The sequence below is a fragment of the Meriones unguiculatus genome, chromosome 16 (assembly GCF_030254825.1).
Source record: "Meriones unguiculatus strain TT.TT164.6M chromosome 16, Bangor_MerUng_6.1, whole genome shotgun sequence".
Lineage (NCBI taxonomy): Eukaryota > Metazoa > Chordata > Mammalia > Rodentia > Muridae > Meriones > Meriones unguiculatus.
In genome coordinates this window covers 39,452,357-39,476,172 of record NC_083363.1, presented here as the reverse complement: position 1 = coordinate 39,476,172, position 23,816 = coordinate 39,452,357, and the positions used below count along the sequence as shown (strand labels likewise).

The 23,816-nt window shown below is 44.0% G+C and overlaps 1 protein-coding gene across 1 annotated transcript in view; it reads left to right on the top strand.

Moving 5' to 3' along the window:
- Positions 1-23,816, top strand: part of Pla2g7 (phospholipase A2 group VII) — a 33,063-nt gene that overhangs the window by 4,169 nt on the left and 5,078 nt on the right. Inside the window, exons 2-9 of the mRNA XM_021643201.2 lie at positions 9,505-9,644; positions 13,845-13,966; positions 14,362-14,506; positions 16,276-16,369; positions 17,433-17,501; positions 18,192-18,315; positions 20,123-20,236; positions 22,339-22,430. Coding sequence (XP_021498876.1) covers positions 9,539-9,644; positions 13,845-13,966; positions 14,362-14,506; positions 16,276-16,369; positions 17,433-17,501; positions 18,192-18,315; positions 20,123-20,236; positions 22,339-22,430 — 866 coding nt within the window. The 5' untranslated portion in view covers positions 9,505-9,538. The remainder of the gene's footprint in view (positions 1-9,504; positions 9,645-13,844; positions 13,967-14,361; positions 14,507-16,275; positions 16,370-17,432; positions 17,502-18,191; positions 18,316-20,122; positions 20,237-22,338; positions 22,431-23,816) is intronic.

Here is a 23,816-nt window from a genome sequence, read left to right as displayed (position 1 = left end):
CAGGCCAGGCCCGCCGTGTCCAGCTTGCCTCCCCTAATGCAGCATCCCCCTTTGGGAGGGCACAGCCCCGCGCCTTGCTGACTATGGAAAGCCTCCCCCGTGAAGAGGTTCAGGTAGTCTAGGTCCACCCTAGCAAATGGCCGAGAGCTTCTGCACAGCGCTGTATCTGTCATGAGCCACCTGGGTTTTCCATATTCCTTCAGCACCTACTCCTCTGACTTGCTGTCCTGACCCCACATCACTCAGGTTTCTGTTAGGTTACTGTATCTTTGCGTGAACTCTCATTGGTTTAAAATCCTTAAAGTGCCACCAGTTTAGTGAGAGGTGGTCCAGCAGGTACAGGGTTCAACGGGAGGCGGACTTTCCTTTCTGTAAGATGTTATTATGCTTCAGTTATGCAGCCTGGGATATCTTGAGGTTGTACTGGATTGGCTTATTTATTTATCTATTTATTTACTTATTCATTCATTTATTTATTTTGCCAATTCCTTATTTTGGAAGGACAGGGGCTCATTTTTAGGGCTTATTTTGCAATTAAATTGTTTCTGAGCCCCTAGCAGAACTAAGCAGTGGCTTTCAATTGATGATGATTCTTGCTTCCCCTTGGGATATTTGACAGTGTAGAACACATATCTAGTTGGCACAGGGGGCATATAGTTGGCATTTAGTGGGTAGAGGACAGAGATGCTGCTACAAGCATCCCACCTCCTGCACCCATGACTTTTCAGCCTTGAATGCCAGGCATGATAAGGTTAAGAACTGTTTTAGTTCAGGTGCTGGCTTAGCTGTTCCCTAGCTCTGTGACACTGGACATGACATTTAACCACCTGTCTCTGTATGTATGTACATGTGTGTATATATATATGTATACCTACATATATACATCTACACATATGCACATAAAATATATATACATATGTGTATACATATATATATCATGTATCTATCTATGTATCTATCTAGCTCTATATATTGAGCGCTGCAGATCAGATGAGGTCATTTGTAGAAAATAGTTAGGATGCTGCCCGGTATTGTCAGTTACCATTAGTGCCAACTGTCACATAGATGTTATCACAGTTTTCTTCCTCTCTCTAGTCATTTTGCCTCATGTGTAAGCCATCAGGAAAATGTGTTGGTAAAGCCTGAGAGTTATCACTTAGAGTGCTGTGCATAGGTGCGTTTGAGTATTTCAAAGATCTGTTGGGAGATCTCAGAACTGGCTTCCCTTTTTGACCTCCGTCATAGCAGCACTACTCTGGACCTGCGGCCGGGAAATATTAAGTGGAAAATTGCCCAAATAAACAATTTATGAATCTCAAGTTGTGTACCATTCTGAGTGACATGAAGAAATATCATGATGTCCTTCCTGCTCTACTCCATCCCAGCCTGCTCAGAAAAGACCTACTTCTCATCCAGTGTGTCTGCACTGTCTATGCTACCCATCCCTTAATCACTTCGTAGCTTTCTTGTTTATCAGATCAGCTGTCATGTGTTTAACAAACCCTGATGATGCCACTTTATGATAGCCTCAAATGAGAACCAGCATGGAAGGACAAATAAACTCTGGCACTATGTTGTTCTGTGGTTTTCCCATGGACGTGTGAACAAAACCTGAATATTTGCACATTGAATGAAGGGATTTTGATTTTTCTTAATTTATAACTTTATTTTCAGTAGATGGGTGTTTCGCCTACATGTATGTCTGTACACCACGGTGCCTTGAAATTTTGAAGGGCGCATCAGGTCCCTGAGGAATGGAGGGACAGACGGTGGTGAGCTGCCATGTGGGTGCTGGGAATCAGCCTGGGTCCTCTGGAGGAGCAGCCAGTGCTCTTAACTGCTACCCTGGATGTGGGTTTTCCCACAAGTAGCTATGTTGTGTTCATAACAGAGAACTGCATTTTAGTTTCTTTTTCTTCACCTCAGTTCTTTTGTGAGGTTGTGAAACGATTACACAAGAATCTATGAACAGCCCCCAAAGCAGGCCTAGACATTTCTGCAGAAACTGCTTGATTCTTATTCCTTGGAGGTGATGTGAGTTCACGAGCTGACGTGATTGGGATAGAAATAATGTTAAATGAGCAGATAACTGTTGTCTCTCTTAGTTTTTATATTAGCAAACACTGAGTAGGAATTATCTTGTTGAATTAAAAAAAAAAAACAAAATCCAAAAGGTTTTTGATAAAGGTGGAATAAAAGAGTCCAGCTCCATCCATAAAGCATCCACAGACTATCTTTGTTTTAGTGTTCCTAGGAGACCAGTTATCAGTGTTTAACTCCAAATGGTAATTGAGGTAGGCATTATAAATGAATGAATGGCCAACATGCTTTCCTTTTCTTGTCCAGTGTCTGAACAATATGAAATTCTGTAGTTTCTTCCTATTGTGTGTATGCACGTTTAATGTGTGTAGACAGGTGTGAGAGCATTGGTACATGTATACACAAGCAGGTAGAGAGCAGGCGACATCCTCAGGTGTCATTCTGTAGGGGCTGTACTCCTTGTGTTTTGAGACAAGTCTCATTAGCTTGGAGTTCAATGGTGTAGGCTCAGCTGGGTGGCTGTGGAGTTGGAGGAAATCTTCCTGTCTCTTCCTCTGTGGTATGGGACTAAAATTGTGTCCCGTCGTGCCTGTAGTTTTTACAGACGTTCTCAGGGGGGAATGCCAGTCCTTGTGTTTGTAAGGCAAGCGCTCTCTACTGCCTGACTCACCTCCACAGCCACTGTTTCTTCCTCGTTGAACAGGGATGCAGCTTTCTGGTGGACCAGGGTTTCTTAACCCCAGGATCACAGATGTTTTGGGTATCTCTGTATGGTGGGGGCCAGTCTGCGCATTGAGGATATTTAACAGCGTGCTGGGCCTTTGCCCATTCTATGTCAGTAGCAGTCCCTTGACAGGAGGGTCAGTGACACTACTTGATATTTCCAAGTCATTCCCAAATCAACCCTGGTGATTGCAAGAAAAGCTGTTTACACCATCACATCCAAGGGAGAATATTTTTTTTTAATCTTCCCTGACTATTCAGCCCAGTATTGGATCAGTTTTTGAGGTATTTAAACTGTTTTATTAGACTTTAGTCCAAACTGAGTCTACCTGTTATCTGTTTATACATACATACATACATACATTGTATGTATATACACATATATACATATACACACATATATACATATATACACATATATACATACATATATACACACATATATCATACATATGTACCTATATACATACATACATGTGTGTGGCAACTTTACAAGCCATGTATTAGTTTTCTGTGGGTGCCATCACAACTTGCCATCTAGTGGCTCAGAGTATGTTCTGATTGGGATGTGAAATGTCCTTCATACATTCATCTTTTGAAGCTTCTTCCCCAGCTGATGTTGCTATTTTGGAAGGCCGTAGTGGGTGGAGCCTAGCTGGGAAGAGTATTTCACTCGGGGTGGGCTTTTGAAGGTACCCACCTTCTGCTTCTGGTCTCACTTCTGACTTCCTGATCCAGCCCGATGTGAACAGCCTCCTCCTTTTCCTTTTCCTCTTCCTCTCCTATTTCATACACAGTTTTGTCTGAAATCAGAGCTTATCTCTTAATTCTCTACTGATATTTTATTTTAAACATAAACGCTGCATGACCATATAAATTTGTATCCTTTTATAATATATTCTTATTATCAACACAGCATACTTTGTTGTAAAAATGATGCATGCCTGGAAAAACCCACATGAGTTCATTATTGTTTTTTAGCTTGTAAAACAAAGCTGGAGTTTGTTAAGACAGAGACTTACAGAGTTTGTTTGTTAAGACAGAGACTTAGCTTGATGAGAGAGAAAAGAGAGAGAGGGGGAGGGAAAGAGTTGGGCGGTGGGAGAGGGGAGAGTATATGATCAAAACACAAGGAATGAAATTCTTAGGTGATAAGAGCAATATTTATAAAGAAAATGTTTTAACAGAGATTGAAGAATGGGCATTAAGAGAAAGAGAGAGGAAGTCAAGAATGAAACAGTAACCTTCAAGACAGGGTGCTTGCCTTCCTAGGAGAGACAGGCCTTGGACTGTTTTCTCAACATTAATGGTTACGTGGCAGGTCTATATTTTTTAGTTAAAATTCAGCCATGACATTTTCTCAGCCAGATGAGCTATCTTAAAAATGTGTCAAGTAAAATCCCACTGATGCACACCCTAATTGTCTGATGTTGTAGTGTTTTGCTTGTGGGTGCCTGTATATTCCTATGTGTGCTGATTTTTTTGTAGTATTTTGTAATAGACAATGTGGAACGCATTGTACTGTACTGAGATTTTTTGTTTACTTGGTTAGTTGCATTTACTTGGTTAATTGCGGGTTGTTGTTTTTTGTTTTTGTCAGAATCTTGCTTTATACTGCAAACTAAATTTGAGCTTAAAACCTTCTTCTCCAGCCTCCCCACTTCTGGGATTATTAGTGTGAGCTACCACGCTCAGCTTGAATTTTAAGTTCAAAGCTCCCCCTCCCATTTATAAGATGCTATACTACTTTCTCAAATTTAATTAAAAAGGGAAGATACGAACAATTTAAGGCTTCCAAAAATGCCATTTTTATTAGTGTGTGTATGTGTGTTGGGGGAAGGAAGGAGAGAGAGAGAGAGAGGGAGGGAGGTGTGTGTGTGTGTGTGTGTGTGTGTGTGTGTGTGTGTGTGTGTGCGCGCGCACGCACACATCAGTGCACGCATGTGTGTACTTGGAGGCCGGAAGAGGATGTCAGGAGCCTATCACTATTCTATCGTGATTCAGTTTATTACTTTATTACTTAGAGGCAGTGTCTCTCCTGAACCTGGGGCTAGACAGGCAGCCAGAATGCCCTGGTGATCCTCCTGTCTCTACTTCAGACAGTGCCAGGATTACAGGCTTGTGCATTGCCACAGTAAGCTTATCACCTAGGTTTGAGTATCCTCACCCTCCCACAGCACACTCTTACCATTTTTTAAAAACTTACTGCTTAAGCCTACCAGCACGACTGACTTTGTTTTGTAAATTCCTTTGTTTCAAAGTCTGAGGATATACCAGTGGATGCTGTGAGCCTGGTTCCATGTTTCTCAAAGATCAGGTTGTATTTTGTTGGCCAGCACTGCTGGCGGCTGTGGAAACAGGCTTCTGTATGTTGTCATGTTGGAGACTATTGAATGATCACTTCGTGGGCTGGAGTCACGCTCGGTGCAAGAGCTGTTGGCTGGCATACAAGAGGCCCCCAGTGTTTCTCCTAGCTAGGCAAAGTAAAAATAGACATTTGTATTCTCTAGTCCTAAGATAATTCCAAAGTTACTACCTGACTTAGTTTCTACTTGTGAAATGCAGACTTAAATGCTTATCAGCAGGCAGAACTTGAAGAGACTGAGGGAGTTTAAAGCCTCCTAAGGAAAGGTTCCACTGTGTTCCACTGTCAGGGGCCTGTGGCTATCTCCCATACATTTCAGTGACCCTTGGAAGCCAGAAGCAGCCCGGAGAAGGCAAGGACATCAGGCTGTTCATGCCAGGGCTTTGTTCAGAAAAGCAGGAAGCTCTGTGTTCATCTGTGTAACCTCAGAAGTTTGGGGTCATCGTTATTTTAAACGTGTAATACTTTCAAGAGGATTGGCAGCACCTTAGCGTATAATCACTTGAGCAAGAAAACAGCTAACAAACAAAACAAGATAGACAAGCAGACCAGAAGGCTGGCCAGAGGCATGTGTTGTAAGTCCCACCCCTCCCAGGTACGTAGAACATCAAGAAATGTTAAAACGTTAAGTTTATTAGACCCAAGATAGGGAGGGGACCAGAAAAGATTTCTCTATGGGGGTGGGGCTGAAACCCCTGATCTGTGAAGATTCTCAATGAACCATAGCCTCCCCTCACCCCCACACTCGCTTTAAGTGTGCCGAAGCAGCAGAAATCAATGCAGAGTGAAAGCATGGACTGGGGATAGCCTGGAGGGGCTGGAGAGGCTCTGGGAGAAGCTGAAGGCAGTGACAGGCAGCTCAAGATCCCCAGACATAAGGCACAGGGATGGTGAGGGAGAAAGGATGATATTCTCCCCTACAGGAGAGGACTTGGAAGGAGGGTCACACGAGGACCATGGCTCTGATAGCTCCTGTTCCTTAAAGGATAATGTTTTCATTATCCTTTATTCCCAAGGGTTGGGAAATCATGTGGAAGGAAGGGAGAGTATAGTTAGGTAGGGAAATGTGAACTAGTAAGTCAGGAAGGCTGCCGTGAGCTCCCTATGGCGCAGATGGAACCTGAAGCAAGATGTGCTCAGGGCAGAGGATGAGACAGCATACTTCTCCACTATACATCCTGTATTACTAAGACTGGTGCCTACACACACTCGTGGACTATAGATGGACAGGGTTCTATGGAACAGAAGTCATTTCTGTGTTAGACGATCAGATTTGTGTGCTGTACCCGGTGGTCGAAAGGCCTCGTTAGCAAGAGCACTGGGAAACACCACTAACTTCACGACAAAAGTCCATGAGTTTCTTGCTGTTTTGTTTCCCTCCATAAGGTTTAGCGTTCCTGGAGAAGCTGTTATATATTTAGTACTCAGAGTGCTACAGATTGGGGGTGCTGAGCACATGAGATGAGTGATGTGGTCTGTCACAAAGAGGTGTGCACCCATTGAGAGAAGAATAGACAGAGGAGAGGACGCTCTGCTATGGGCACTGTGGGTGGAGAGGCGGGGGCTCTGACTGAGGGAGCTAGGAAGAGCATCGTGGAGGAGAGGCACCAACCTCACTGATTGGGTAGGATGCTGGAAACAGTGTGATGTGTACCCGTTACAAGGTGGCTGCTTTACTGATGAATACATGGGTCTTGGTAAACCTAAAACCAAATCAAAATCTTCCTTACGATGTCAGCTAAAACTGTATGCTTAGCACTAGGACTTATGGTTTAGCGTCTCCCTCCCCTCCACCGTTTGTACATTGCTGTTAAGACAACATGTAGCACAGGCTGGTCTTGGGAACTTACCGTATACCTGAGGATGACCTTGAACTTCCAGTGTGTTCTTACATCTATCTTCCAAGTGTTGGGATGACAGGTATATGCCATTATGCCCACTTGTTAATTGATTTTCTTTTTATTTTATTTTATTTTTTATGTAGGATCTCACTCTATAATCCACTTGGAACTCTCTAAATAACACTAGGTTGCCCTTGATCCTTGTGACAATCTCCTGCCTCAGCCTCCAGGGTGCTAGACATGGCAAGCATGTGGCCCAGCTTGCTATTCTCCTGATTATTTTCAACTCTGTGTGCGTTTTCAGCCCTGTGTGTGTCATCTGCTTTCCCACGCCAGGTTGGTACCATTGCCGGTGTTGGGTGTTGCTTTTGTTCCTGATGTCACCTGCCGAGTCTCAGATGGGGGCAGTTTCACTTCCTGGGGACACTCTCTTTTTGCCTGCTGTGGGGAATGCCAAATAGATGTTAAAACAAAAAGAAAACCAGCCATTATCCTATCCCTCAGGAGGGATCACTGAAACCATTCTGGGATTCTATGTGTTTGCTTTTTCTATTTATCTAGAAATTATATATGTTAAGCAGAAGCAAGACCATATGACATGAATACATTTTTCTAATTTGCATCAGTGTTGGGCTTATTTCTCTGGCTCTAAAGCCTGCCATTCACATGACCCAGCCAGAGGTGGGCATCAGTGCCACCAAGATGGCATCAGTGTGGTGCCTCCCAATGGCTCCATGCTGTAAACAACGGAAACCATGTGACCCATGAAGCCAGACCGTGCTTTGCGTAGCAGGTACTGAGTAGACTGCTGTTTATACCTCATATTACATTTTTAAATTTCATAGCAACTCAGATCTGTGCTTCCAGAAGTCTGAATGGAAGGCAAAAGACGTCTTTGCTTGTGGAGTTCTGTTCTAATGTGAAAACAAAACAAAACCCAAACCAACAGGTTGAGAGAACCAGAAAGCCTGGCCCATCTCTCCCCAGAGGCTGTGCTCTGTTTTTCGCAGGCTTGTTGATCTTTCCAGAGACAGGAAACAGGCTTCATCGCATCTCTCCCTGGGCTGTAGCGCTCTTGCTGATGTTCTGTCTGTATTTACATCATGCGTGTTTATGTGTGTAAATCCAGGTGCACGTCAGCTTCCATGAGTGTGTGGGGGTTGGAGGACATTCTTGGGTGTGGCTCCTCACCTTCCATTTGGTGTGAGAGAGAGCCTCTTGGCCACCTCTGCCTTTGCCAGGCTGGCTGGGCTTCCAGAGATTCTCCTCCATCAGGCGCAGGAGAGCTGGGATTGCAGACATGCACTGGCACGTCCAGGTTAATGTAGGTTCTGGGAATCTGAACTCAGATCTTCACCCTTGCACAGCAGGACTTTACCCATTGAGCCATCTTCTGAGCCCCAACTTGGAGGTGTATGTCTGTGACATCTCTGATCCTAGCACTTGGAAAGTGGAAGCAGGAGTTCAGGGTCATCCTTGGTCACACAGGAGACTCCCAGGCCAGCCTGAGATATATAAGACTCCCCCACCCCTACTCCCTACCCCTTAAGAAAACCAAGGGCAAAATAAAAAGAATGTTTTTCCCCCTCATTTTTATTCTCATTCCATTAGCACTTGGTCCCAAGAGCATAGTTTAGTTTCAGAATGAAGCTGAGGCTTAGTTCCAACAGGACTTTAGGGCTGCCTCACTGTCACCCTCTGTGTCCCCATCAGGGCATCCTGTGCTTTGCCGCAGAACACTCCTCCCCTTGTTCCTTTCCGCTGTAAGAAGAGCAGCACGCTCAGCAGCAGATCTGCCTGCTCTGCGGTGTCTCCCCCACAAAGCATGCTTTCCGAAGGGTGCCTACCCTGTCTCCCATGCACTGAGGCCACAGTAGAGCCGTCAAGGACGCCCCCGAGTCCTCAAGGACAGCGTGGAGAGTGGACGGCTGCCTCCTCACTCTTGTCTGAAGCTTGGCAGCCAGAGGCGCTGGGGCAGCCAGAGTGGATTACTGAATGGGATCTGATTTGTGGGACATTAAAAGTCCTCTTTACCATTCATACACTTGCAAACCCAGGAGGCAGGAGATTGAGGCAGGAGGAGGACAAGGCGAGTCTAAGTGGCATAGTCTCAAATAAGATAATAATAATTCTGTTTTCTCTAAAACATTATCCCCACTGGCAGGAGATTCTTACCTTTGGAGAAAACTTCTGGAGGCTTTAGTGTAGGACTTCCAGCTGCCTAGGCTAAGAGTAAAGCACCTTTTTGGAAATTAATGAAGAAGGTGCCTAGGGGTGTGTATATGTGTGTGTGTACATGCTTGTAGGTATGTGTGCACATGTGTGTGGAAGTCAGAAGTAGACCTTAGGTATCTACCATTATTGTTCTCTACATTTTTTTTCTTGAGATAGCTTCCCACAAACCCAGCATTCAGTGATTGGCTAGCTGACTGGTCAGCCAGTTCTGGGAATCTACTGCCTGTCTTTACTCCATCTCCCAGTGTGAAGGTCATTCATTGAACTTTTTTTCTTTTCTTTTAATTATGTGCTCTGAAGAACATTGAACTGAAGCCACGGCTCAGCTTCCAAGATGGCGCCACCCAAACTGCATGTGCCTTTCTGCCTCCTCTGCTGCCTTGCCGTGGTGCATCCCTTTAACTGGCAAGACCCACCTCCTTTTGACTTTAGGCTATCAGGTAAGAGTTATCAAAGTCCAAGTGACTTCAAGATGTCGCATGTTTTGATGTATGAGGAAGGCCTTTTAAGAAGTGTTCATGCAGGAGGCTGGCACGATGACCTGTGCAAACATGAGGATCTCAGTTTGAGTCCCCATCACTGATGTAAAAAGTTTTCAGTGTGTGTCGGGTGGGTGGAAGCAGCAGGCTCCTAATCTTATTGGAAATCCATCCTAGATGACTTCATGTGCTTCAAGTTCGGTGAGAGATCCTGCCTCAAAAAGCAAAGATGGAGGTGATCAAAGAAGGCACTGGTCCTTGACCTCTGGCTTATATGATCATGTACACACATAAGCATGTGCAGTTGAACATGCGTGTGTTCATGCACACACTAACGAGTGCTTACAACGCTCACATATGCATGCTTGCTCCCTTGCACACACGCATAAGAGCATCTATATTCAGGGACATCTTTGTTTTAGGGTAGGGAGGAAACCTTACCCTCTTCTCTTTACAACCGAAAACAAGAATATGTTTTCTTCAACACAATACTTGCAACATAGGCATTGTAACATACAGACTGCCAGCTTGCTATGACCATGAAAAATTCCCTCAACACCTCCTCCCTTCCTTCACTGCCCTAATTCAACTCCTGCCAGGTGTAGAAGACACTTGGCTGGGAGTGTACAAGAGAGTCTCCAACCAAGATCCATGAGGGTGGGATGGGGCTCGTGTCTTGGCAAATGAACCTAGTCCCAGGGAGGTGGAAAGGTGAGAAAATAACAACCTGGACGCTTGAGGTCCAAAGGGACATGACTGACTCCACCTAAGTGTGAGGAGAAGTGGAGGCAAGTAGGCGCCTGGAACTCCAGAGGATGGACTTGCTCACTTTTTCTCTTCAGTTGTGCTCAGGAGAGGAGAAAAGAGGAAGAAGATCTAGATGGCAGTAGAGACCATACTAGAAGGGCAGCCAGTGTGGGACAGGTACATCTCGTGGCACCAAGAAGGACACATCTTTGCTTCTGGAGCCTTGTGTATGCCGTTCATCTTAAAGAACTGTGACGCACAAGTGTGTCCATCTGTGTCCTGTGGAGAGCACAGCTTGAGGTGGCTTGAGCATGAGGTCACGTTGTCTACACCCATACTTGGGTAGATGTACTCACTTGGGATCTAGTTGTCGGGTCTGTTGAGTGACTTCTTACCACGGCATCTACAAAAGGACTTGCATAACTCGGTGTTATTGAGATAAACTTTGCCCTACTTAGTAATTAGGGAAATGGATGAATCAATAGGAAAGGGACTGTGCTTTGTATTGATATTTGCACAGGTAATTAATCGGATATGTCAGAGGTCCATTTATCCCTTAACACTTGCCAGGAAGCGAAGGCACCATGGGTACCGTGTTGACTAAGGTGCAGAGCTTGCAATCAGGCAACCTGTGACCTACTTGAAATGAAGTTCATCTTCCCAGGTATCATTTTAGGTCACATGACAGGTAAGTTCTCGTTCAGGGTATGTTTTACATAATATACTCTTAGTGGTGCTGGGTGAGAATTTAAAGGCATGTTTTCTCTCCTCCTATCTTTAAACATCACTTGGAAATCTCAAGGGTGGGGTTATTTATTAGATTGTTCATCCTCCTGAGTTATCATCTTGTGTTAACCCAATGCCATATTCATTCTAGATGCTCAAAAGTGGGTACATGAATATTTAAAAATGATAATTAAATAGATTAAAATAAATGATGATTATTCTTTATAATTTATTAGATGACTATATAGAAAATATAGCTATTTGGGTTATGATTCACTTAATTGGTGAGTGTGTGGGTTATAAGTGCATGAGTGTCTGTGAGTGTCCACACCTCTATATATAGGTGGAAGCCATAGGAAAAGGTCCAAGGCCCTGTTCTATCACTGTCTACCTTATTCCCTTGAGACAGGGTCTCTCACTGAATTAGGCTGACAGTCAGCAAACCCAAGACATTACCCACCACAGCACCGGGGTTTCCGTTCTCCGTGGCCATGCCTACCTTTTTGTGCTGCTACAGATTTAAACTCAGGTCCTCAGGCTTGCGTAGTGAGCACTCTTATCTATTAAACCATCTCTCCCAACTCCTCTTTTGGTTACCTACCAGGTTAGGTAACCCAGGCTGACCTCTGACTCACTATGTAGCAAAGGCTGGCCTTGAATTATTTATCCTGTTGTCTGCTCCTGGCAAGCACTGATATTACAGGCACGTGCTGCCGTACTCGGAAAGGCTTACAAGTCTGGGCTAGAGATAACACCGCCTGCTGATGAAGGACAATAAAAGTATAAAAAAAGAATGCATTTTATTTCCCCCCTAGAATGAGAACATCTCAAGGCAGGAATATTTGACTACCAAAACCATGTACTGAGTAGCCTGTTATAGGGCTCAAAGTTCCTATTCAAATGAAGTTGAAGAGGACTAGCAAAAGATAAGTTCTAAGTCACGAACTATAGCACGGAAGCTCCAGCTGGTCCAACAGGTCTCTTTCTTCTTCTACCTTATGATGCAGGTAGATGGAGAGACGGAGATGCAGGCACATAGGAAGTGCAAGCTGTAAGACACTCACCCTTGCCCGCACCCAGTGTGCTGCCCGTGACTCCCAAATTCAAGATGAACAGGCTCCTAAAGTAGAGAAGGTTTAGGAGGACCATGGGTTATTAAGAGGTTCCCTTGGTTTCTGTGGCATTAAGATCTCATAGAAGGGGAGATCCATTTCTGTGGTGTGGAACTCTGATGATAGGGTCTCCAAGGTAGCTAAGAATTCAGTGGTAGTGCTCCCCCCCAGCCCTGCCACGCTTGCTTATGGGTGGTGACACAGCTGCTTGTCACCTCCCAATTACACCAGGCCTGGCTCCGCAGATAACCTGAAATGGGAGTGGAAGAACCTTTCGTAATTCTAAAGAAGCCCTGGAATGTTCACCAATAGGAGGGCAAAGTTAAACAAAACAAAACAAAAAACAGAAACCTTTGAGGAAACACTCTGAATTTTGAATGGGCCCTGAGGGAGAGCTGAAGTCCTAGGGTAACTCTGCTAAATCCAGCCTCTGACTCTCAGGGTTCACTAGCTCTGGGCGGGGAGGGGGAGGAAGAGGAGGAGGAAGAGGAGGAAGTAAAGGCTGTTGATTGCCGGTTACCTGCTACAGTCAGTGAATACATGCACTTTGTCTGCATGACTGTCGTGCAGGTGACAGCTTTACCACTGGGCACCAGAGAGAAGAGTTAAACTGCTTAGGCCAGGGCACCATAGCTTGGTGTCTGAAACAGAACCGCCTGGATCCAATACTGGGCTCTACTCTGCTTTGCCGTCTGTCCCTTGAAGCTGCCTCCTACCATTTCTTTGCCAGTGTGGTGAGCCAAGAGATCCTGGACCGTGAGCCAGTAGTTCTTCAATTTGCATCAGACTACTTGACTCTTTTTGGTGCAGTTGCATTAGGGTGAGGACCACAAGTCAGCATTTCTAAAGATCTGGTGATAACCCATGATGCCAGCCTTGTGTAGGAGGCCTTGGTGCTTCACATATGAGTCATTGGTGGAGGATGTGAATAAGATGATTGCCAAGACTCAAACCCTTTCTGAACAATGTTGCATGGTTAAGGATGCGGGTGCCAAAGATTACATAGCTGTGGCTGTTTGGCAGAGCCTGTGCAGCTCTGTATCAGTCAAATGAATGTTGAGGGCAGGCTCAATGTATCAGAGAAAGTAGGAGTCTGGATTTTTTTTTTTGTGATTTGGATGTAACAGCTAAAAGTAAAGCATGGATTTGATTGAGGTCTAGAAAGGAGGGCAGTTGCAGGTGTATGGAAGGGGTTGGGCTCCAGAAAGAGGAGGAGATTCAGGAGTGGGCGAGTCAAAGAATGTATGTGATGGGTTTGAAGGAAGGACAAAGGAGGTTGGTGGTGTTTCAGCTTAGTTCTCCTCCTTTCTACAAAATTGTGTTCAGCCTGGTACTTCAGAGGCTGAATTTAGACTAGTGGGGCCAGCTCTTGAGCAGTAGCTGGTTTGGACCATTGTCATCATTTTTGGCGTATTATAATATTACACACACACACACACACACACACACGGAAGAGGGAGAGAACAGAAACTATTAGCCGTATTTCATTGCCTTGGATTTCTAATCACAGTAAAGCCCGAGGTGGACCGGATTGCTGCCATGTGTTTACATGAAACTGCATGAACCTATTTTTCAGCATTGTTTCATAAGCTTCAAGAGGTGATGTCTGCTGCCAACTCTGGCCACAGTAAAATCCCCAAAGGAAATGGATCTTACCCCGTCGGTTGTACAGACCTGATGTTTGGTTATACCAATGAGGTAATGCCCTGCTTCTAATCTTAAACCCTGAGGGCTTGCCCTTACTTCTAGAACACGTGATAACTTGACCCTGCAGTCACCTGAGAATGACTAATTGGCCATTCCCCTTGCAATGCCTTTTACTACTGTGTCATCCTTTATTATCTCCTATCATCCTTTATTATCTCCCTGTTACTGATGGGTTTTACTTCTTCTCGGATTTTTCTTCTACTCAAAGCATGACTATTCCATCTTTTTTTTTCTCTCTTTTATGCTTCTACTCAACCCCCCAGCAGCTTGCACACTTCCATAGACCTCTTAGGAAAAGATAGGGATCTGGCACCTGGTATTAAAATGTTCAAAGCACGGCACTTCTCTGACCACATTTGACTGAGCCTATGTTCATTTCCCAACAGAGCATCTTCTTGCGTCTGTACTACCCGGCTAAAGATCAATATCGTTTTGACACTGTTTGGATCCCCTACAAAGAATACTTTTGGGGTCTTAGCAAATTTCTTGGAACATCCAGTTTTGTAGGCGACATTTTGGGCTTCCTCTATGGTAAGATTTCTGTTGGTCCCATTCTGAAGTTATGTGCATGTGTATGTTTATATGCATGAGTATACATGCACAAGTGTAAGTGGTTTAGAAACAGAGTTACAAGTAATAAGACTGAGGTTGATTTTCCTCCTAAGATGGTAAGGAGGGGATTTGTTTTCCTGTTGTTTTTTTTTTTTAAACTGTGTATGTGTGTGTTCTTATGCTCATGAGTGTGCATTCATGTGGAGGCCAGAGGACACCCTGAGATGTTTGTTATTCCTTAGAAACACAGTCCACCTGCTTTGAGGAAGGGTCTGTCAGTGGTCTAGGGCTCACCAGTTAGCCTGGGCTAACTCATCAGCAAGCTCCAGGAACCCTCCCGGCTCCACCTCCCCGGCACTGGGATATCAGGTGTGTGCCCGGAGTTTTTATGTCACCACTTGCAAGGCAAACGCTTCACCAGTTGACTGATCCCCCAAGCTGGAAAGACAGAATTTCTTAAGGGATTAGTCGAGAGAAATAAGGGTTCTTTACCATTTTACCCATTCAGATTTTGATGCGACCGGATGGGAATGTCATACTTGTCTTAATATTTTCTTATGCCTGATCCTCAGTTTCCATTCTTGCAACCTGTGTGATAAGAGTAACAAATGGTTTGGTGGGACCGTTGCCCCATCCATTTTGTGTCAGACGAGAATACCAAATGGAAGCCAAGCCCTGCTAATGTTACACTCATTTTAAAAAGAGACCTTACTTCATGCCTATTCCCAAATGATGCCCTTCTCTTTTACAGTCTGAGATAGTCATCATTTTATATGTCTGCATTATGCCAGGGAGACTTTCTGTTCCCAACATCTGTTAGCTCAGGTGTGAATCTGAGCCTGTGTTAATTGCACCTTCAAATTCAGCCTTCAAAGTGTTCAGCTTTGGGAATTCATTTCAAACTTATCTTAGGGTTTGCACAGAAATTGCTTTAAACTAGGAAAATGCCCTAAGCTAGAAAATACTGCTATGTAGTGTGGAGTAATTTATAAGTCACTTCCTTGGCAACTGTCACGTTCAGTCTTCGTGACCACCTATTTGTTTACGATACGAAAATGGCATACAAATGATCATAACAATGATGGTGAAGACAGCTGAGACTCAAGGGAAGGGAGGTGATACTTTCTAGTTTTGCTGTTTTTACTATGTAACTGGATAGGTTACTTTATACAGAAAGCCTAATGCGATATGAGTTTCATTATAACTAGCCAAGATCTAATCACCCCCTCCATTTTATAGAAGAGGCATGTGAGGCTGGCCAAGTCTGAGGACCAGGCCCAAGGCCAAGAACTCACCAGTGCCACTGAAAAGCCCCCTCTGGTGTGTGAAGTCACGGTCTCCCTACCTGTGGCTGGACCTTGATGCAATATGCGAGGGGGTCTCTGGCTCTCAGGTCCTGGCTTGCAGCGAGCGTAATGTCCTAAGTTTACTGGATGGTTGGTTTAAAATTAAATGTTCAACATTATTTCAAAGCCTCAGAATAGGAATAATCAGTATCTTTTCCAGAATACACCTATAAGTAGGAAAAAAAAAATCTCTCCCCTGGGGGCTGGACCTTATAGGAAAGGCACATGGAAGTCCCTGGTTGGTGAGTATCTAGTATCTGGCTTTTTAAATGAGTGTACTAAACTATAAAATCATAGTTAAAACTCCATGGTTTGGTGATTTGTACTCAGGAGATGTAAGTTAAATTAACTAGCAACATTCAAGCCAGAGGAAACATTGATTTACCTCCCACCATTGCCTAGGTTCAACGAAGATACCTGCCAGCTGGAATTCTCCTCTGAGGACTGGCGAAAAATATCCACTAATTGTCTTTTCTCATGGTCTTGGAGCATTCAGGTAATACTTGGGAGACTAGACAGTCTTACTTCCAAGCCATCACTGACTAGATCCATTTCTTAAAAACAACAATAGCAACAAAACAGATTTCAGCACCCACGTCAAGAAGCTCTCAACTACCTGTGACTCCAGCTGTGTGTGGGATACAGTGCCCTCTTCTGGCCTCCACAGGTACCCGCACACACATGCACAAAAAAGTATAGCTGTAACTAAAAATGTTTACATCTTAAACCCTTACTTCCTCCATCTTAAATGTAAGCCTTTGTTCTTAGCTGTTTTATAGATGATGACAAAACTGAGTAACTATCTTAAAATCATTCACAGCTAATGAATGACAAAGATTAAAAACCCTCAAACTTAAGTTGGGATCACTTTACCACCAAGGTGTGTCCCCAGCTCACGAGAAGAGCTTTTCAATTTGGTTCCCACATTCCCTTCTAGGACTGTGATAGTGGAAGGGATACTTGCATGTCACTAGACAATGGACAATCAGGTTCTCCTCCGAGAACTTCTTGGAGCTCTTGTTTATTTAATAAATACACATATGAAAGAGGAAAGGGAGGTCAATAGATAGGAGGAAAGTCGAATTGAGGATGGAGCTGAGGAAGATGGCCAGGAGAGGTGTGAAGTAGAGTAATTAAATCTGTGTGTATGTTGTAGAGATAGATGGATTTGCCTCATCTCTCAAGATCAGTATTTGTAATCACTATAACATCAACTCAGTTCTCTTTATTCATAGTTACTATTTCACTAACTCAGCATCCTTGACAGTTCAGGCTGCGTAATTGCCTCCTTTACCAGTCCTTTCCTGTGTACTGTAAGATGCTTAGCAGTGTCCCTCTAATCACTAGATGCCCGTCCAGTAGCCACATTTTCCCCGGTGGAAATAAAACACCCCTAGACACTGGCAGGTGCCTCCTAAGGGGTAAAAGCTCTTTGAGGACCAGAGCTCTACAGTGTGCTTATGTGGGGTGTAACAAGCTCCATGCCCCTCATTTTCTTGCAAACTTAGGTTTGTAATTGTGGTTGGTAACTGTGATGCTCCCTGCTTTTTGTTCTCCAGGACAGTTTATTCTGCTATTGGCATGGACCTGGCATCTTATGGGTTCATAGTTGCTGCTGTCGAACACAGGTATGTTCCTGTGTATTTCAAATACAAAAAAAAAGCAAATAAATTATATTAGCATCCTTAACTATACTTGTAACTGTTTTATATGCACACAGAAACCATGGGCGGAATTCTACATGATGAGAACAAAAAGGGAATGAACTATATTGTCAAGACCTTCAGAACAGTGTTCTGAATTCGATAAGGGTCTGCTGTGTTCAGCTGCAGGTGTTCAGACACTGTTTCAGTCCTTTAGAATTTGTAACAATCTTATGAAATGGTTATTTTACTCATTTCACACAAGATACAGATGAAGGCACAAGGGTGATTTGCCCAAAGTCAGACAGCTATTAGGTGGCAATCCAGGAATTTGGTTTTAGAGAGCTGTTTTGTTTTGTTTCCTGTTATTTTTACAGCACATGGTATTGGAAACACTTTACCACAGATCTGGGTACACAGCTCATGAGGATGGCTATTCAACATGGTCGCAATGTTGCCTTCTAGGACCGTGATAATGGAGAGGTTATCTTTTCGTTTCACCAGACAATGGACAGTTAGGTCCTTTCCAAGCTCTCCCTTGGTGTCCTCTTTTATTTGTGGGGAGAGTGGAAGAGGAAAGGGATTTCAGCGGATGAGGGGAAAGCTGAATGGAGGATGGAACTGAGGAAGACTGTCAGATGAGGATCGGAGTGTAATCGAATCTCTGTGTCCTAGAGACGCATCTGCATCGGCAACCTACTATTTTGATGACCAGGAGGCTGCGAAAGCGGAAAACGGGACTTGGATTTACTTAAAAAGGATAAAACCGGAGGAGTCGGAAAGAGGTCGGAAAGAGCAGGTGCATTTCAGTGAGGGAAGGGCATGGCATCCTTCAACAGCCAAAGAAAATGATGACCTTTGTTAAATTTATTAGCTCTCTCACTTACCCACAGATCTGTTAGAAGACTCTGAGGGGTGAAAATTCCTTTTATTGAAAGTTCTCTTTCACAGAAAAATAAACAAAACTACCCTGGGAAATGGCAGTGGTATTCAGAATCCTCTTCTGTTAAAGTGTCTAGTTTTTTGATTATCAAAACCAATATGAAATAGATGAATGTATTTTCCTCTCTTTTTTTTCCTCTTTTTTAAATTCTTCTCTTATATAATACATCCTGACCACAGTTTCCCCTCTGTTCATGCCTCATAGTCTCTTCCCTTCTCCTTTCCTCTTCCTCAGATCCAATCCTCCTCCATTTCCTCTTCCAGAGAAGAGCAGGGCCTCCCAGGGACATCAGACTAGTACTGTAAAATCAAGTTACTATAACAGTAGGCACAAAACCTCATATCAGGGCTGGAGGAGGCAACCCAGTAGGAAGAAAAGGGTCCCAAAAGCAGGCAAAGGAGTCAGAGACATCCTGTTAACACTCCCCCTGTTAGGAGTCCCATAAAAAACACCAAGCTAACAACCATAACATGTGTGTGTCATATGTATATATATATATATATATATATATATATATATTCAGAGGACCAAGCCCAGATTCATCTAAGCTCTATGATTGCCACTTCAGTTTCTGTGAGCCCCTATGAACCCTGCTTAGTGGGAGCATGTTGGGCTGTGGGCTCTTGGTTTCCTCCACCCCTCTGGCTCCTGCAATTCTTCCTCCTCCTCTTCGTCAGGGTTTTCTGAGCTCCAAGGAGAAGGCCCTGATGGAGGCCTGTCTCCAGTTTGTGCTTTCTCTCTGCCTAATGTTTGGCGGTGGGTCTCTGCATCTGCTTCCATCAGCTGCCAGAGGGAGACTCTCTGGGGACAATCGGACTAGGCACCAGATGAATAGATTTTCAACCCCAGAGGCATTAGTTAAAATGTCTCGGAGAGATAGCATACAATAGTCTTAAATATTCAGGTTTTGCCCAGGTGTGGAGGCATACACCACTGGTCTGAGAATGCTAGTTTCTATCACCTGGCAGTGGGAAGACCTTGTACTTTGATGTGTTACAAAGTATCAGTGAATAACAGGATCTGTCTCCCCTGGTCATTGGATTGATTGATTACTTGAGAGAAAGGATTCCAGTTGCTTCTTTATCTTGGTTGTGTCAGATGTGGCAAGATACTTAGGCCCGCCCACATTTCATTGAAATAGACTATTATGCCACTTAGGGCACCTTCCTTTGCAGAGGGAGGAGGGAGACCCCAGGAAGCTGAGAAAGCTACAAGATTCCCAGGGTCCCTCACTGAGCTTACACAGGCAGGAAGCAGTTACTATAGACTTCTCTCCAGGGAGATGCACACACACGTAAGCGACCCTGAGAAACTTACTCGTTCACCAAGCTAGGCTTGGAACTTGGCTTGCACAATTTATTTGGTCAGTTGGTATCCTCGTTGGGTTGGATAGGCTTTGTCCACACATCCCCACCGTTAGTGTACAATAAATAGAAACCCAAACAAGTCACACCGGGGGTGGGTATGCCAGAGGTGAGGCTTGCCTCGCTGAAGCTGGTACCCAAGCTGGAATCCCCAGTCACCATGCTAGCTTGTATTCTCGTTGATTTTTGATGAGGTGTTTTAAGTGTGTAACTAACCCTTTCTCTCACAGGCAACCCTACACAAACGTTAAGATGTTAGAATATCTTATGTTATCATTTCCTTCTGATTTTTGTATCAGGTTCGGCAAAGAGCGAAAGAATGTTCCCAGGCTCTCAGTGCGATTCTCGACATTGAACATGGAACCCCAAAAGAGAACATTCTAGGTTCAGGTTTTGATATGAAACAGCTGAAGGTGAGATTTTTTATTTTTATTTTTTAGGTAATTTTTTTACTTTATTAATTACAGTTTATTCACTTTGTATCCCAGCTGTAGTCCCCTACCCCAATCCCTCCTTATTGCACCCCCTCCCTCTTCTTCTTCTATGCCCCTTCCCCAGCCCACTGATAGGGGAGGTCTTCCTCCCCTTTCATCTGACCCTAGTCTATCAGGTCTCATTAGGACTGGCTGCATTGTCTTCCTCTGTGGACTGGTAAGGCTGCCCTCTCCTCAGGTGGAGGTGATCTTAGAGCAGGCCAATCAGTTCATGTCAGAGACAGTCCCTGTTCCTATTATTGAGGAACCCTCTTGGACACTGAGCTGCCATGGGCTACATCTGTGCAGGGGTTCTAAGTTATCTCTATGCATGGTCCTTGTTTGGAGTATCAGCCTCACCAAAGAACCCTGGGCCCAGATTTTTTGGTTCTGTTGCTCTGTTCCCTCCAGGTCTTTCTATCTCCCACCTCTTTCATATGATTCTCTGCACTCTGCCCAAAGTTTGGCTATGCATCTCAGCATATGTTTTGATACCCTGCTGGGTGGAGTCTTTCAGAGGCCGTCTGTGATAGGCTGAAGGTGAGATTTTAACAGAGCTCTTTCTTCCTTGGACTATGTTTCTGTATTGGTTTTTTTTTTTTTGTTTGTTTTGTTTTCTTTTCTTTTTTTTTCTTTTGGCTGCTTTTTTGCTACCATATTTCAAGGTACATGATAAGAGACTTTGTAATGGGTGGTTTTGATTGTCAACTTGACGTGATGTAGAATCATCTAGGAAGAGAGAGACACAATTGATGGAGGCTCCCCCATCAATTAATTTAAGACAGTCCCCTACAAAACATAACCACAGTCCAACCCAATGTTAATTGATGGAGGAGACCCACTCTACTGTGACCAGGACTAATCCCTAGGCAGGGAGTCCTGAACAGCTGAGCACAAGCAGATAAGTAAGCTAACAAGCAAGTAAATCAGACATACGTTACTTTCTCCCTGCTGTTGATTGTTGATGCAATATGACTCGCTGTTTTAAATTCCTATCATCTTGAATTCCGTGCCATCATGGACTAAAGACATGGAATCGTGAGCTAAATAAACACTCTCTCATCTCATTTGACTTATTTTTTCTAGGATATTTTATCACAGCAAGAGAAATAATGCAGGACTAGAATGGGCACACACACACACTCACACATGCACACTCATGCAAGACAGGCAGCCGTGAGACCTGCCCCAGGTTGAATTGTATGTAAAGAAACACTACCAATTTGAGCTGAAAACAGCAATTTCATACAGTTCAACCTTGGACTTCCAAGGGAAGTATAACTTTTTTGAACAGTGATGGCATCATTTTAAGCTCGATCTTGAAAGAGTTAGGGAAATGTTTCAAACAACGTTGTTGAGGGGGGGATATAACTGTAAATGGCGTGAATTGTGGCGCAGAGGGAACTAGAACTAGTTTGATTTGAGGATAAGATGGTGGCCTCCTCTCTGTACCATCCAGCGTTCACTCTCAACCAGCCACCCCTGTCTTCCTGCTTCTATACATGTTTCTTTGGCCAGATGCAGACACTCCTTTTTATTAACTCAACTCAGACCCCACCTCCTCCGAGAAGCTCCTGTGGCCCCTGCACCTTGGCAGAGCCTGGGTTAGCTGTCACACTACCCTAGTGCTCCTTGGCCCCAGTGTGCTGTATTGCGTGGCATCACCAAAAGTCTTTACCGCTTTTTTTCATGATAAACTGTGAGCTCACTAAAAATGACACTACAGGGTCTGACATGTCAGACATTGGAGGGATACTCTTAGAATGAATAAACTGATAATCACGGGGTGAGGTGAGGCGGAGCTCAGGAGAGGGGCTCAGTTTCAGGTGTGGGTGTTAAAGATCAGTAGGTTTACCTCTGAGTGTGTGTGTTTAGAACACATGTACCCAGGTGTGTGTGTATGCGTGTTTGTGTGCGTATATTCTATGTTTTAAGTCATCAAGGAGCTGTGAAATGGATAAATAATTATACGGCAGAATTATTTCATGTACTCTTCTAATACCTGGTGAGATGATAACTCAGTGTCTCACTTTTCCACCCAGGGTGCTATCAACAGGAATAAAGTAGCTGTGATTGGACATTCTTTTGGAGGAGCAACAGTTATTCAATCCCTTAGTGAAGATCAGAGATTCAAGTAAGAGGATGAGACAGAGCAAAGCAACTGAAAATGGCTGGGATAGAGGGCAGGGTAACACACATGACAGATAACTTTTTCTGAAATTCTAGTGATTTAAGGGATCTTTTTGGGTTTATAAGTCTTATTACTTTATTCATGTTGGTGTTTCACTTTACCTGGATGGATGTTTTGTCTGTCTCTATGTGTGTGAAGCTTGTACGTGCTTTGTGCTGAAAGAGGCCAGACGCCCTACAACCACCGCTAGAGATCGTTGTGAGCCACCATGTGGATGCTGGGAATTGAGTCCATATCCTTGGCCAGAGAAAGAACTGCTCCATGCCACCGATCTGTCTCTCCAACTCAAGCCTTACTATTGTTCTTTGCTTCATAAAGATTATAACCTTTCCTAGGCAGAAGCCATTTGTCTGTCCTGCCGCTAACAGTGTTCCCTTGCCATAGTAATAGAGCATCAGTATACACAGTTGCACAGGCTTCTCTATAGTAGGATGCGGAGTCCTTTGGGTGTATGCCCTGGAATAGCACAGCTGATTACGGTAGCTCTATGTCTAGCTTTCTGAGAAGCCTCCACATTGTTTTCCAAAGTGCCTGCAGCAGTTCACACTCTTACCAACAGTGAATAAGGCTTCCCCCTCCCCCACACCCTTGCCATCCGTTGTTGATTCTCCCTGGGAAGAGATGGCCTCTCAAAGTCTTTTAATCATCACTTCCCTAACAGCTAAAGATGCTGAACACTTCTAAAATAGCTTACTAGCCATTTGTTTTCCTTTCAAGAACTCTTGGTTTAGAACACTTTGGCCCATTCTTATTTTGTTTCTGTTGTTGTTTCTAAGTTGGGTCGTTTTCTTGTTACTTTGTTTGTAGCTCTTTGTATATATATATTTTTGTATATCTATGTCCCTCTCATCTGTGGATCTTGGCTTCATTGGGCTGACTGTGTAGAGGCCAGGAAACTAGAGAGGGTCTCATAAGCAGTGAAACAGAGGCTCTGAGGGAGAGGAGTGGGTAACACACCAGAAGCCATAATATGAAGGCTTTGAGTGGGGATGTGTGGATGGAGATGGAGCAGAGTGAGTGCAGGGAGGGTCTTCCCAAGTTAAGTATTCATGAGCAAGCCCTAAAGAAACCTACTGCTTTGTAAGCTGATTTTAAAAGCAGTTTTTCCACCTATCCTCACCCATCCTCCATTGTCCTTATTTATCTATGAAGGGTTTGACATTTTCACTTGGAATTTCATCACTGGGTCTCTTCGGTGTCATGTCTGTGATAACATTGCCACCACTGTTACAATCTTCCTTAACACATTCAGTTTTTAATTTTATCATTAGCTCCCTTTTTCTTTTGTCTTTTGAGGTGAGGCTCGATCTAAAATCATAGTCATTTTGT